Below are 14,640 nucleotides of genomic sequence, written 5' to 3'. Positions count from 1 at the left end.
ATTTGTGAAAGGAATTTGTTCTACAAAGTTTAGGTAGTATTTCTGTACCAAACATTTAATTCAGCAAAGAATTGGTTACATCAAAAATGATTGGATTTGAACAGAAAGTAAACAAAAATGCATATTCAAGATAGTTTAATATGTATTTTCTGAATTAGAAATATCACTTTCTTAAATGAATGAGAATTTCTAGTGTAATGATCCATTACTCCCATCCCCCATCACTGAATTACATTATTTATACATATAATACAGAGCTGATTGCAGTTGGAAACAACAATATTAAAATAAATGTTTAATAGATACAAAGGATCTTTTCTCCACAACATAGTTTCTCTGGTGTCTGGACACCAGTTTTAAAGTAATTCTCTATAAGCATTAAACTATTTAAGTGCAAAACAATTTTGTTTTAAAAAAAAATCTATGATTGCAGCATCCATCTTCCTGAAAAACATTTTGAAGCCAGAAAGTAATGACTTTCATTTTCCATGAGTGCATTCCAGGCTGTCTTCTAGCCATCTCTAGTTAAAAAAATCAGTGCAAAATAAACAATGGTGAAGTACTAGTTTAACCATTGAACTTACTTGAATTTAAGAAACATATCTTATTTTACACTATATATATATATTTATATCTTTTATTTATATATTTATAGAGAGATTAAATTACACTGGACTCGAAAAGTATAAAGAAAACAAAAATGTTACTACTTTTTCCTGCAGTACTAAAGGAAGCTTTTTGCTTTTTCTCCAATGCAAACTCTTCCTTGGGTGAGCAGCCTAGCAGGATCAGCTGTAGTGAGAACTCCTTACATTTGTCCTTTGCAAGTCACTATGTGATTCACATAATTCCATGTTTACACTCTGCCACATTATAATTTGTGATGCTCTTTGCCTGAAGAACAGCTCCTGGTTCCACTGTCATTACTTCTTGTCCTGCGTTCAGAGATTTGCTAGCAGTAGTGTGATGGCTATACTACAGTTCCACTTGGAGAATTGGCCTGGTTTTGGGATGACAATAAACCCTGCAAACAAAGCAGTTTACATTAATCCAGCAAGAGAACCTGACATGAATTTTAAAAAGTTCTTGACCTGAACCTACAATGAGTACAGTTGATTTTTACCAACACTTGCTTATTACTTCAGACATCAGCACCTTCTCTCCTACAAAGGCTCTAAGCCACCACGACCTCAGCCAAGCAGCGCACAAAGAGCTCTCAGACAGGAAGAAATGTGTGCGTTTATGACACGGAATGGATCTGATCCCAGCATTTGGTTTAATCTACCTTGCACTTGGAGTCATAGTGAATTGTGAAACTTTAAAAATCACACACCAAAAAAGTGATCAGCATTTTACTGGGGTGGTGTCAAAAAAACCTATTTCAATATCAATATGTTTGACACCTGACCTGATACAGGGAAACGCTCCATCTCCTATATGTGATTGATTATTGCAAGGTTTGAATAGAAAAATAGATTGTCTAACCAAATATTTGTTTTGGTAATTTTAAAACAGAATGAAACACTGAAAAGAGTTCAGTAGAGATTTCCTGTTACAATTTAAGTTCACACTCGGGAAAACTTGGTACCAGCTCTTCTAACTGCCCTGCCATTCGAATCAAGATACTTATTTCACACACAGCCCCACAACTGCACAGTGCCCCTCACTACACAGAGGCTGCTGCTCTGGATTAAAGCAACTACACCTTATGGATGAAACCTATGGGTACCAATGGACAGACTCCATTTCAGATTTATGCACAGTAGCCCCTTTTTAATAATTCATGTAAAAGTAACTTTATCAGGCTTATTTAGGAAAAGCTTATTGTCAAAATACAATTTAGCCTTCTTATAAGGTCATTAGTTAGTTGTACTGAGTGCCAGCAGGCCAAGGAGCATGCTGGCAGATGGAAGCACACTGGCAGCTGGAAGCACACCAGCAAGTATCCCCATGCAACTCCTCACCTTATAGGTATGATAAATGCACTTTCAGCAACTCCTCTAAGCAGCTCCCAACTTACATTCTTACCTCCAAATTAAGATCCTGGGACTCAGATCCATCAAACTAGACAAGATCAGGCAGCAATTAGCATACAGACAGAAGACAGAATTATGTCACTTCATCAGAATCTACAGGAGCTCTTTCAAACTTGGATCCAAGAACTGAGAGGTCATGATGATGCAAGTAAACCCTGACCTCAGAAGAGGTGGAAAGAGGGGAAAGAGGGCCAGACTGGATTCAAATCATCAAACTTCTGTTAAAACCAAAGCCCTTCTTTTTAAAACACGATCTGATCATTTCAGACACATCATGAACCTGGACAGTTTGCAGATTTATGCAGACTGTATTTGCATGTGGCCCATATGACATTTATAAATAACAAAGCATTTGGTACTTAGTGCCTTCCATAGACCTCACCTGAAGGAACCTGAATACCTTTATTTGTATTTGTTTATGCAGGGAATATCTGATTCAAAGACTGTTGAGGTAGACTGAAGTGGATTGTTCTTTACACTTGACATTCAGGATGTGCAAAGAGCCTGCATATTTCATGAGAACAAAAAGTTTCCTAGTTATCACTTATGGACTATAGATGGTGAAAGAAGGCAGAACTTTAGAGCAAACAAGCCACTGAAGCACTTCTGAAATTTTTACCAGGGAAGTTTTGTTGGAAAGTGACAAGGTTGAATCAGAATTCACTAGTTCATTACTGAAGCATTCTTCACAAGTCTATTAAATCCAGCAGCAACTGGAAGGTCTTTCTTGTCAGAAGATTACATCCACTAAGCAACTTTGAAGTACCCTGGAAAAAGACGTCCAAAGGTATTATTTTCAGTCTAATTAAATCAGCAATCCAAACTGTTCATATGCAAATATGTGCTTTATAAGCACACAGGAAGCTCGAGGGATGGCATAACGACAAGTCTTTTTCAACAGGCTCATAACCACCCTATACAGGAGAAATAAGCCTTATTCTAGCATTGGATTTACATTGTAACACAACCAATTCTTGGGAAACAAAATGAATTTATTTTCCTAGGATTCTTCTAGAAACTGGCAGCACATACGAAATTCAGTGTGGTGCCTTATTCCCTGTGAATTACCAGCCACTCTAGAATACAAGTTCCAAGATTAGGAACAAGGAGTCAGCCCTGGTTACATCTCATAGGCAGTGAATGCTCCCTGCTTTGAAGAGCAGCAGCTCAGTGCAGATGGCTTTCAGTGAGTACTAGGAATTCCTTGTATTTCAGTCTTTGCTCTGAATTAATTCTGCAACTCTGAGCAGGCAAGCCAGAGGAACCCCAAAGTGGAAATGAACTCGAGGCCAATATCCTTGTGCTTCTGCAGATGGAACAAATGTATGCAAGTACTGCCTTAAAACTTGGACTAGGCTATGATGCTGTTCAGAAATTCACTCCCAGGGGAAAGACCAGAAAGTTTGAGTTCTTCCAAGTACTTGATTGCAGAAGACAACTTAAATGTTCATACAAGAAAAGCAAGAGTATGAATTTGGTTTTTAGGCACGTAAGTTTCACTGAGGGTGGCAAGTTCTCAGTTGGTCCTGATTAAAACAAAAATTCTGCAGCATTTTGCCCTTGTATCAGAGCCTTCCAAGCAAGGCTATTCATGTGGTTGTGTTCAGTGTAACACAGGAGACAGAGGAAAACAACCTAAGGAAAGCAACTGAGGGTTCAAATAAAGTTACTGCTTTGATACAAAAGTTCACAGTTAAGTCTCATCTGTGATACAAAGGGTGTGGGATTGGAACAGTTGTAGTTACATTCTTTGGAAGAATACTATGCGTAAGGTAATGAAAAAAATATATAAAGCTCCTGCCTGTAAAGAAAGAAGAAAGCCATGAGTGTAGTGCTTTCTGTGATGGAACCACCCAGTCTATCAGGTGGGGAAAGATGGAACAAAAGCTGCAGCAATTTATTAGAGCAACAGCCAAGTCAGCCCGTTTAACAGCTGTGGCAGGAAACATGGAAGAGCAGAGCCACAACAGCTGCAGCTCTGCCAGGTGGTGCAGCAGCTTCAGGCTTAAGGACAAACAGATCCCACTGAGCAAGCAGCAGGAAGAAATTAAGACACTGTTCAAAGTTTTGTAAATAATTGTAGTGTTTTATTAGCAGTAGTATTTTGTCAGCATATGAGTCTAGCAGGCATGGGATATGGAATAGTAATGAGATCCAAGACAGGAATTCAGCAAAACAATATTCATCCCAACCTCAGAGAGGTAGCTGTTGTCATCTTAACGGGACACTCCACAGCTGAGCAATGCAGCTTTCAGAGGATGGGGTCATTTTTCCTAAGTCAGTGCTGTGAGTATTGAACACAGACTGCTTCAGCTCTAGCTGCTAGGGCCATCCTGTTTATCCATGCATTCTCTGACTTCCTGAAACACACAAGACTTTACACATCTGGTAAAAATACGCTGGCATGGGTAGGAATGAAAAGCCATAACAAATAGAATCAGGAAGGCCATTTGCACCCGAGGTTCGTGGCACTCATTTGCTGGGGTCAGTTCACTGCAGCAGCACGAACACAAACCCTCCTCCCCATTTATGGGATTGTGAGGAGAGGGGTGGGTATATTTTTAAAAATTCTACATACAATCCAGACAAAAGTCTGGGGCTTCTTTCAAAAGACATGAAACATAAGGTTTCACAACAGAAACTATGAAAGATCAGCATGCAATTGCTGTATTAAAAAAAAAAAAAATCAGGAAGATATTACAGTAATAAATGGGAAAAAAGTCAACAGGAGCAACTAAGTTAATATTTTCTTAATTTAAATTAGAAGAGGTTTAATTGGAGCCAGAGGTGCAGTCATACAGTTTTACTAATCTAGATAATAAACAGCAAGTTTGGACATGCAGGACACAAAAAGTGCGTGTCTCCTTCAGGGAAACAGCTCTGCTGGCACTCAGAACATGCTGGACATCAAACTCTGCTCATCTTTCTAATTTCTGGTGTGAAATTGAAAGGTATTAAAAATAAAGGGTCCAACATAACAAACAATCCAATGTAAAAAAAAATAAGTCTCATAGTGCACTTCATTAATGCAATGAAACCAGTTAAAATATGGAATTAACAAATGCCCATACAAGAGTGGTATTGGTTTGTTAAACCATTTCTACTATTGCCGGAGTAGTTTATTCTTGTCCAGAACTGTGATATTCCTGAAGTAATTAGGGCTACTACGTAACTAGAATTACAAAGTAATATGGACTGAAGCTTTGCTTCAGAAAAGAGCCCATGGGCCATTACATTGTTTGAGCAATAATACACCAAAACCAAAGTGAGATTTCTCACATTTGTTTAAAATTCTGTAGTTTAATCAGCTGAATTGGTTTTAAAATTTGCATGAACAAAATCTTCAAGTTCTTTATCCAAATGAGTAAGTGTTTACCAGCAAAGGTTTTGAACTGTATATACTCACTAAATCACATATTAATGTCTAATGGAGTAATAAAATTAATTTAATGAAAATGCTGAGGAAACCACATACTGTTCATTCATGCATGAATTCACACATAACATGCTACAGAGAAATATTTTGTATGGGATTTACAGGGATACAGCAAAGCTGATGCCTGTCTTTACACAGTTTGTGAGTTCACTAAATGGGCTTTTAAATTTGTATTCCCTTTGCCTTTTTCTCCCCTCTGTTCTGAGAACATTTCACAAAAGTGTAAATACATAAACCATTTGACACCAGACCTTATGAAAGACTGTAGCACCTTTAGGGTTTCACTTGCAACTGCTCTTCTGTGTATATAAAGAGATTTTCTCTTAACACAAGTCACCATCTACAAAAACAAATTCACGGCTGATAGAAAACCATCAGTAACTAAACATCTGTCCAGTGGCATTAGGTGAATGGAAGATATGCAGGTCCAAGAGGAAAAAAAATGAAGATGCAACTATTTGGGTGCTTGAAAATGCAAAAAGGCTTTTGCCAGCAGAAACCTGACTCAAAAAATAGGACCTTAAGCTTCATTCAAGTGGTAAGGGCTCACAGGCGTATAAACTGTTGTTTCTCAACTTTCCTCAAACTACAAAAATCAGTAAGGTGTAAAATTTTCAGTTTAGAAAATAATGAAATTGAGATAAACCAGGGAAAACCTTAGGGAAAAGCATGTGACTTAAGGCAACTCCGTGTGAGTTAGCTGTAAAGTGACTGTAGTCTTAGCAGAAGAAAGGAGCCAGATGGGTTTGATATGGTTGAGCAGCACCTACCTAAAATCCAGCTTCAAAACCCAGAAAATAATATGATCCTAAAAGTTATTTCCTTGAGAAGTTTGTGCAACATTATTAAAGGCAAGTAAAATGACACTTTCATGTTTCAAGACATACTTTGCCAAATACCTTCTCTGACCACAAAACCTGTGGAAGCTGGGTTTTGTTTCAGGCTCACACTGACTATGGCAAAACTGGTTTGACCAACCAGTTCCTGCATGATTGGATATAACTGGATGTTCCAGAAGCATTCAAGCACGTTTCATTTTTCCTTTCACTAGCCCCTGTTCTTAAATACGCATCTATGTTGTATGTATAGATTGTCACAATGGCCAATCAATACCTTTGAAGTACCACAAAGTTCTCAAGTTTATATAAGATGATTGCCTCAGCGTTAGTCTACAGAATATGTTTGCATAAGAGACAAACAAGAGTCCTCCCTGTCAGACTGGACCCAAAGTAACTCACTTTCACGCTGAAGTGCCTCAAAAATGCCTCTGAAACACCTCAGTAGATAGCATTTGTTTGGCTTTTCTTTGTTAACAAAGAATCACCACTGCAAAGGTGAGATAACGCCTAACCCCTCAAAAGGAAGGACAACATCTGAAGTCTTCACCTATATTTGCTCCCAGAAATTTTGCAGCCAAAGTTTTAGACTAGTTTATTTTAGTTTAGATGAGTTTCATTCTAGACTATTTTCTTCTAGACAGAAAATGCTTGAATCATCTCTATGAGCCATATCCTCAGGGCTGTAAATTCAGCAATCATTAGGTAAACACCAAGATCTAAAGCTGGAATAAAGAACATACCCTGCACCAGAGTCCACAGAGGAAAGAGCTCCTGTAGAGTCCTAGAAGGAATGACGACACTCTGCCCCAGCTCCTACCGGACAGGTGTGCAGAGAGAATCTAGATACAGCCATGTCTGTGTTCTGCTGAATCTGAGTTTAAACAAGTTTGAAAAGTGGTTTGGTAAGTATTCTGTTTAATGTTACTCTAGTCCTAAAAAAAATAGCTACCTTGAGTCATGACCTTATCAGCAAGCTTTAAACATCAAAACATCTGCATAGTCTTGAGACAAATTGGAACATTTTCTCAGAACAGGTTACAGATGTGATCAACTTCTCACTTTAAAGCATGGCACATTAACAGTTTCATTGTGGCCATTTGTTCAGCACAGTGTGAGAGCACAAGACCACCTAAGCACTGCAAGATAAATTAAAACTCAAATGTGGAAAGGACTATTGAAAGTTATCTACATTTACAGTTCAATCACACATTTTTATTTAACATCAGTATACAGAGGACAACCCCAGCAAGTTATTTTGTAATGTCAAGTATTTAGTAAAGTTCTTCAGCTGTAACAGTGACAATAGAACAGCTAAAAATAAGCAGTATGAAACAAACATGATCTTCTTAAAATTATAAATATACCAACAATACTTCTTAAAGCTTAATTATTGCAACAGTTAAATTAACAATAGTTCATGTTAGAAAGGCTCTATGAAATTTATTCATGTTGTCAAGAAATTAGATGGAAGTGTAAAAAGGAAATACATATGAATTTTACTTTTGATTTTCACTAAAGGTAGTCAATACAATTTTGTACAGTATCACCTAACATGTCAATCTTTAACAAACTCCAGTATACAGAATCATAAAATGCAGAAAAAATAGTTTAATCTTTACATGTAAATTGACAGTAAATTAACTGACACAAATTTTATTATTGTAACATAAGCAGGCCAGCATTTTAAATATTAATTTAGTAGTTTTATATTGTTAAAGGGGCAGACATATACAGTCATTCCAAGTACATACTCAAATTTTAAGAGGTGATAATTCAGAACATGGGTTTTCTAGAAAGTGTTTAGTAAAAGTCATGTTATTTCCTAATCCAGAAATCCTCATCATAAAGCCTTTACAGGGTTATGATCTCTCCTGGCTTTACTGGAGCCACTTGTCACACCTCCTCACACACGCACACACACATACCTTGCTATAAATATCACACCAGTGTACTCTAGGTTCAATTCACCCTGATAATGTGGGTATGCCATGTGCAACTTTGCTACTATGCACATTACAGAAAGCTTCAAATTTTAGCATGGTAACCTGAAGTTGTATAGCTGTGTTTCAGTTTAACTATAATCATCCCTGAAGTTTATACAGATACCGTATCACGTTGAAAGAAATCTATTTGATAGTACTTAAATACCAGCAATTGAACTTCAATTGTAATGATGAAATGCTCCTTTCCACTGAGGAAGAATTAGTATGTATAGCTGCTTGTCTCACTCAAATATAGTACATGAATGTTTAAGTACTTTCACTAAAACAGAAGTCATACTAAAACATGATACTGTACTACAATTGTAGTTAACTAGAAAATTCAAGGATGTTATAATTTAAGTCTAAGTTTTCCTGTACAGTAAGTCAAATAAATAAATTCCACGTGCATTTGTTTTACAAAGTGGTAGGATGTTTCTCTTGCTAGGTTATACACTGCCATTTCACCTGGGGGTGCTTCTGGCCAATCTTACCTTGAGCTTTCTGACACAGGGAACTCACCGGCAACTTTCACTCACTTAAAATGGAGCCGCTGTACAGAACAGTCAGTTCTGAAGTCAACACAGAAATCACATAAGTAGCTACTCTGACCACTGAGTTCAGAGAAAAGTTATTTTGCATATCCAAGTACCACTTTGGGGTTTTGTGGGTTGCTTTTGTTGGGGTTTTTTTAATTACTTCTACAGATCCTGTAATTCAGTTTGACGTAACTATAAAGATAGCACAATAAAGTTACTTTTGTTCCTTCCAAATTCTGTTTCTATATTTTGAGATTAATCCATCAGTTCTGTAATCCGGTTAAGGTTTCCCATCAGGGCCTGGGAAAGAAAGGGGTGACAGACAACAGCTAATTGTCACCATGTTGAGAAGAAAAGCTCATACTCTCATTAAGGCAACCTATTTTTCTGACCGTCCTGAACCTTCTTTCACAGAAACCAGCTCACAAAAAAAAGAAAATAAAAAAAGAATTAAAAATTGGAACTAATGAACCCTGAGCCTCATCCAACTTGTTTCTAATTGAATTTTGCCATTCACTTCACTTCACTGACTGGGAGCTGGCAGAGCAGTTCTGAAGTGCAATGCAAGAACGGTACATCCCGTGAGGAAGCTCAAGGTATGATTTTGTACACACCGAAGCAGTAATTTGGAAAGTTTATAAACAGTCAGGACAATGTCAGCACTGTACAGACTATCAACTATCACAGGGATCATGGCTGAAGGGACACTTCTGGATTTATTTTCCACTCAGGGCAGCACAAGCCCAACCAGAAAAATAAACAGAATTTGTCATACACTGTCAAATTATTCAGCACACATTTTGATGGCTGTTGGAAATGAGAGGGAGAGGTAGCACTGGCTCAATGGAAATCACATTAGACACTGCAAGCCTCCTTTGCTTTTCCATCCAATTCTTTCTTTAGGCTAGCAGTGGCATCAAATTAATGAAGGCCTTCTGAGGCAATGATGGAAGCAGCAGCAAGATTCAGAGGCTTTCAGTCTATAGAGTTGGCAGACAAAAAAGTGACAGAGCTTTAAGATCACTTGGGGAGCCATATGTCAAAGGAAGACTAGAAATAGCAACTTCAAACCCCAGAGTAATGGGACATCCTAGGATAAAACAGTTGGTGGAACAGAAATGATGGTATATAACCCAGTAAGAAAGACATCACCATGAGTGTTTTATACTTTGACAATTCTCATTAAATAAAATTAAGTGCTTTCCTATAAACAAAAAGGATGCTCATAACGTCCTTCTGGCACAAGTATTTTCCTAATAAAGCCCTGTAAACATGCCACCAAAATTTAATTTTACCAGCAGAGTGAGCTCACTAGAAATGCAAGTGAAATCAGAAAAACAAATTAATTTGTAAATTTCTAAGTAAATACATCCTAAAGAATATGGCATTTACATCAGTGTGCAATATATTAATTTTGAAAGTGATAACTTCAGCATGAAAATTACTTACCTGTAGTTAAAGTTTTCCATATTGGCCAATACATAAATCCTGATTTTTGGTACTGCATACTTTATCTCTGAAATATTTGAAATGTCATATTCCAAATCAAAGTCAATACACAAAAATATTTAAGTTATACTCAGTCTAACAAAACCCACCTCAGCCACTGAAAAATAAATGTGACAGTGTAGTGTTTAATAGTGTTCAAAGGAGTTTTAGAACACAAAGAAAATGTAGCTCACAATAGCAATCTGAGGCACTGCTGTAATTAGTATGATGTGAAGTGCACTGAGTCACGGAAGTATAATTGCTTTAATACTTTCATTTTGAGCTAACATTTTAAATAATTTAGTGTTTTAAGGGAGTGGTTTATTTTTTTTTAAATTAATGCTGGATTTGTGGTTCTCAGGCAAAGAAATACTTTTAGATAACAAGCTCCTCCCTTCTCCCATAAAGGAGTTTTCAATTTTAAGTTTTAGATTCAACCTTTAAATATGCATTAAGTTACAGAACAGACACTGATTTTAACTCATATATATGTTGTGACAAATTTGGTAAGATCTCAAAGAAGCCTACATTATACAAACAATTTTAAGAAAAAAAACTGAGTTTTACTTACAAGTTTATAGTAATGAAGATGTGGTATCTAAATATATACAGTACCTCTACTTCAAAAGTCAGATTTATGAACCAAATGGTTAAAATCTAACAAATGACAGATTTGCATTACGCTGCTCAACATGGCATTATTCAGGTATTACCAGACCATTTGTCTTACTTCAGGTGATAATCTACATCCCTTTTCAGAAATTTTGACAAAAATAATGGTCCTTTTTCTCAGATCAACTCTGAAAATGTTTTCATAGCTGTATTCCTTTGAACTGTTGCTGGCAAGCAGAGCTATTGTAGCACAAAGTACTTTTTAATGTAAGAATCACCACATTTAGCTTCAGTCAAAATTCAGCTATCTATACATTGGACAGAAGAAAAATAAAATACTATAGGTGTTCAAGTGCATCAACAACAAGAGTGAAAACTAGTAATAGACTAATGTAGGTTCAGCTGATGGAACAGGTGCCATCAAAAACACGAGCTTGCAGTGGTTGAACTGCCTTAACAAACCTGACAGGAACAGAACACTGAAACTACTGAGAGAAAGCTTGCAGGACTTTTCCTAACTTAAATACATAAATCAAAACCTGGCTATAATTAGAGTTCCTTGATAATACTGATTCACAATTTAAGAGTATAAACTACAGTCAGTACAGGGCTCACAAATCTGTGCATAAAATGGCTGATGTTTTAATAAGAAGTGGTTTCACATTAATGGCAGGCCACCACAGAAAAGTATGGAGGAATAAAACACTTTGGTCTTCACTTTTTTCAGAGGCTCACGTTTCTCATTAGACTTAGAAGCAGCAGCTTTTCATAAGCTACTCTCATTGGGAGTGCTTATCTTTTAGAAAACATTAGAAGGATTATGATTATTTTAGTGTTTGACATGTTTTACTTCAATTTTACATAAATAGCTTTCACCATATTGTGGTTATGCTTAAGTATAAGAACACTGATCAATAGTTTAGATGCACAGTATTTATTTCTTCTGCTGGAAGGCAACTATATTTAATAATTGTATCCAAGACACTTCAAATCATTCAGAAATATGGCATGCAGTATCCAAAAGTATGGCTCTGAGGATATTTTTTTTTACATTAAGCATAAAGAAATTTTATATTCAACATTCATTATATTTCAAGAAAACTATCTATTCAGAGTTCTAGCTCTTTGATGCAGCATTAAGGATTAAAACTTACCACTTTACCAGGCCTTGCCCATGTGCAAATAAATCCCTCCTGACAAGCAGTGACTATACAGTCTTCAAGAAAAATTAACACAGTCAGTCTTTCATGTGCTATCTTTTTACAGATAAGAGGCTCTAACAAGGGAACATCTTCCATTCGGGGACAGAGAGGTGTTCCCAAAGTTTTAGCTGGGTCCGTTTTGGTTTTAGTAACTAGGTTCAGTTTGTCACTGCTCTTGCTAGATATATGTCCCATGCTATGGTTTCTCTTGTGATCTTTCTCATGGTGTCTTTCCTTCCGATCGTGTAGCGACAAGGTTGCAAATTTACTAACGCCAGAAGCAATGGCACCATCCATGACACTGCTTTTACTGCCAGCATTTGAGACTGCAGAGTGTGGAAGGCTGTTTGACCGTGGAAGAGGAGGGGGTACAGAGTTTCCAGGTGTTGTGATACTGTTTCCATTACTTCCTGGGTTAGTTCCACCACTTCCTGCAGGTGGACTTGTGGCATTCATGACATTTGTATGTGTCCTTGCTCTTGAGAGAGGTTGGTGGGGGAAGAGGATATCTTCTGTAAGATCCCACAAACAGAGCTGTGTGTCCTGGCCTACTGAACCAAATCTATACGTAACACTTACTGGACGACTGTCTGTAGAGTTCCTTTTGGATAGTCTAGATTGCGTGCTATTTGCTCGATCTCTGCCAAAATGAAGGTCTTGGAAATCCTCATCACTTCCGCTAAATTCCATCGGGTCACTCTCTTCTACACTAGTGGTGTACGGATCAAACGCAACGACACTGACCCACGATTTATGTCCGTGGCCTCTCGCTATAACTCGACAGTCCACGAAAGACCAAACTGTCACCAAGTCATCCTCTCCGCCTGTCACTATGTATTTCCCATCAGGGCTCCAACACACACACAGCAGTCCTCCAAAGTAGCTTTTCATTGTACCATGCAATTCCACTGAATCAAAGTTAAACACGCGAAGAAAACCATCCTGGCTCACGCACGCCAAGAACTTCCCATCGGGGGAAAAGGCAAATTCATTCAGGGCACCCTCACCTACTGTCCATTTAAGCAGAGGGTTTCTTGTGGATTTACTCTTGCAAGTATGCACTGCAAAACTCTCTCCTTGTTTAAGTAGCTGGTAGTGCGGGGCTGTGGTACCACAAGTGTGCTCCACGTTATACAAGTACATATTGCCACTGGAATGAGCTACAAGGAAAAGGCTTTCCGAACCTGGTACCCATTTTACACAGGTTACTCGGGACTTGTCTATTAGTCTCTGTGGAAAACAAAGAAGATACACATCAGAAACTCTGAAAAGTAAAGTTTTCATGATTAACTGTAAATCTGAGCTTTCTGGGGGATGAGGAGCAATATTTAAATAAAGTGAACTTAACTTTTTAGACAGGAACTATGTTAGTTACTGTATTTGCAAAAACTTATCAGGCAATAAAGAGGAAATTATTTTCAGACAAAGTGCTTTCAAAGGTTATTATTATGATCCAGTCACATTCCACCAAGACCATACTTCAGTTGAGCCAATCTGTTATGAATCTAAAGGCAGTGCTCATTGGTTTACTTTTCCCTGTGTAGTTGAAGAGCATGAGAAGGAAACAAGGAAACATTGAATACACAAAAGGGAAAAAAAGCAGTTACTCATCTGTATTATACAGCAAACAGGTTACAAATCAACAACAGTAAATTTAGGCTCTGATTTTATCTGAAATCACAAATGAAATCCAACCTCTGAAAAAATAACTACCAGCTTTTACCGATTCAGGGAGCAAAGGCTGCATACACAGTGGCCCTGTTATCATGTGGCTGGAAAGTCAGTAGATAAATGCACATGGCTGAGTCAATTCACAAGGTACCAAAAACTTTTCACCTCAGAATCCCCAGCCTCCAATTATTTTTTTTTCGATAGCCAAAGACCTGTCAATACCCTGTTACCATTTGATTAAGCGTGTACCTTTAAAACAAAATGTTTTAATAGAGTTCATCATTGTAAAAGAATGCACATGCATTACGCAAACATTCCTGGTCATAATGTCTTCAATTCTCTAAGAACTGAGAGGTAAAGTTTGACTCCTTGGACTGCTATAGTTCTGGTGGACTTACACAACTTACCGTGTTTTCCATGGCACCACTCAGCTGCAACTTGCAGACAAGTAATTCTTTACAAGCACATTCAAGACTTGGATTTGGCATATTGATTGTAAGCAGAAAGAAGAGCTGAGCTACACAAAAGGCAAGAGTGCAAATATAAAGAGCCTAAGGAATACCAGAACAAGTTGCAAAAGCCCCAAAAACAAAGAAGAAAGAAGAATCCCCCCCCGAACCTTGCTATGCTGTTTATCACACACAAAAACATCAAACTAAGGGATAACACATCAGCTGTTATCTGTTGTGGAACTGTCATTAGAAAGCAGCACCTGGCCTTTAGATTAAAATTCCGCTGCTGTCAACCTCAGTATAAAACCAGAAAGCCTCTCTCCTGTAATTTCTCATTGGTTAAAATAGCCATGGTATATTTGAGAGCTGAGAGATGTAACTAAATA

General features: G+C 37.5%; 1 protein-coding gene across 10 annotated transcripts in view; it reads right to left on the bottom strand.

The window, feature by feature from the left end:
• Positions 1-118: 118 nt before the first annotated feature.
• WDR20 (WD repeat domain 20) overlaps positions 119-14,640 on the bottom strand; it is a 45,663-nt gene continuing 31,141 nt past the window's right edge. For 2 of the 10 annotated variants that reach the window (XM_030275004.4, XM_072930438.1), the window contains exons 3-5: positions 12,084-13,361; positions 7,052-7,182; positions 119-2,803 (exon numbers count right to left, since the gene is read on the bottom strand). In XM_030275004.4, coding sequence (XP_030130864.1) covers positions 7,093-7,182; positions 12,084-13,361 — 1,368 coding nt within the window. In that variant the 3' untranslated portion in view covers positions 119-2,803; positions 7,052-7,092. Of the gene's footprint in view, positions 2,804-7,051; positions 7,183-7,501; positions 14,320-14,640 lie in introns of those variants that run through there. The other 8 variants (XR_003960912.4, XM_030275005.4, XR_003960911.4 and 5 more) reach the window with 8 other exon arrangements.

Source organism: Taeniopygia guttata, chromosome 5 (assembly GCF_048771995.1).
Source record: "Taeniopygia guttata chromosome 5, bTaeGut7.mat, whole genome shotgun sequence".
In the NCBI taxonomy this organism is placed as follows: domain Eukaryota; kingdom Metazoa; phylum Chordata; class Aves; order Passeriformes; family Estrildidae; genus Taeniopygia; species Taeniopygia guttata.
This window is presented reverse-complemented; position numbering and strand designations above follow the sequence as displayed.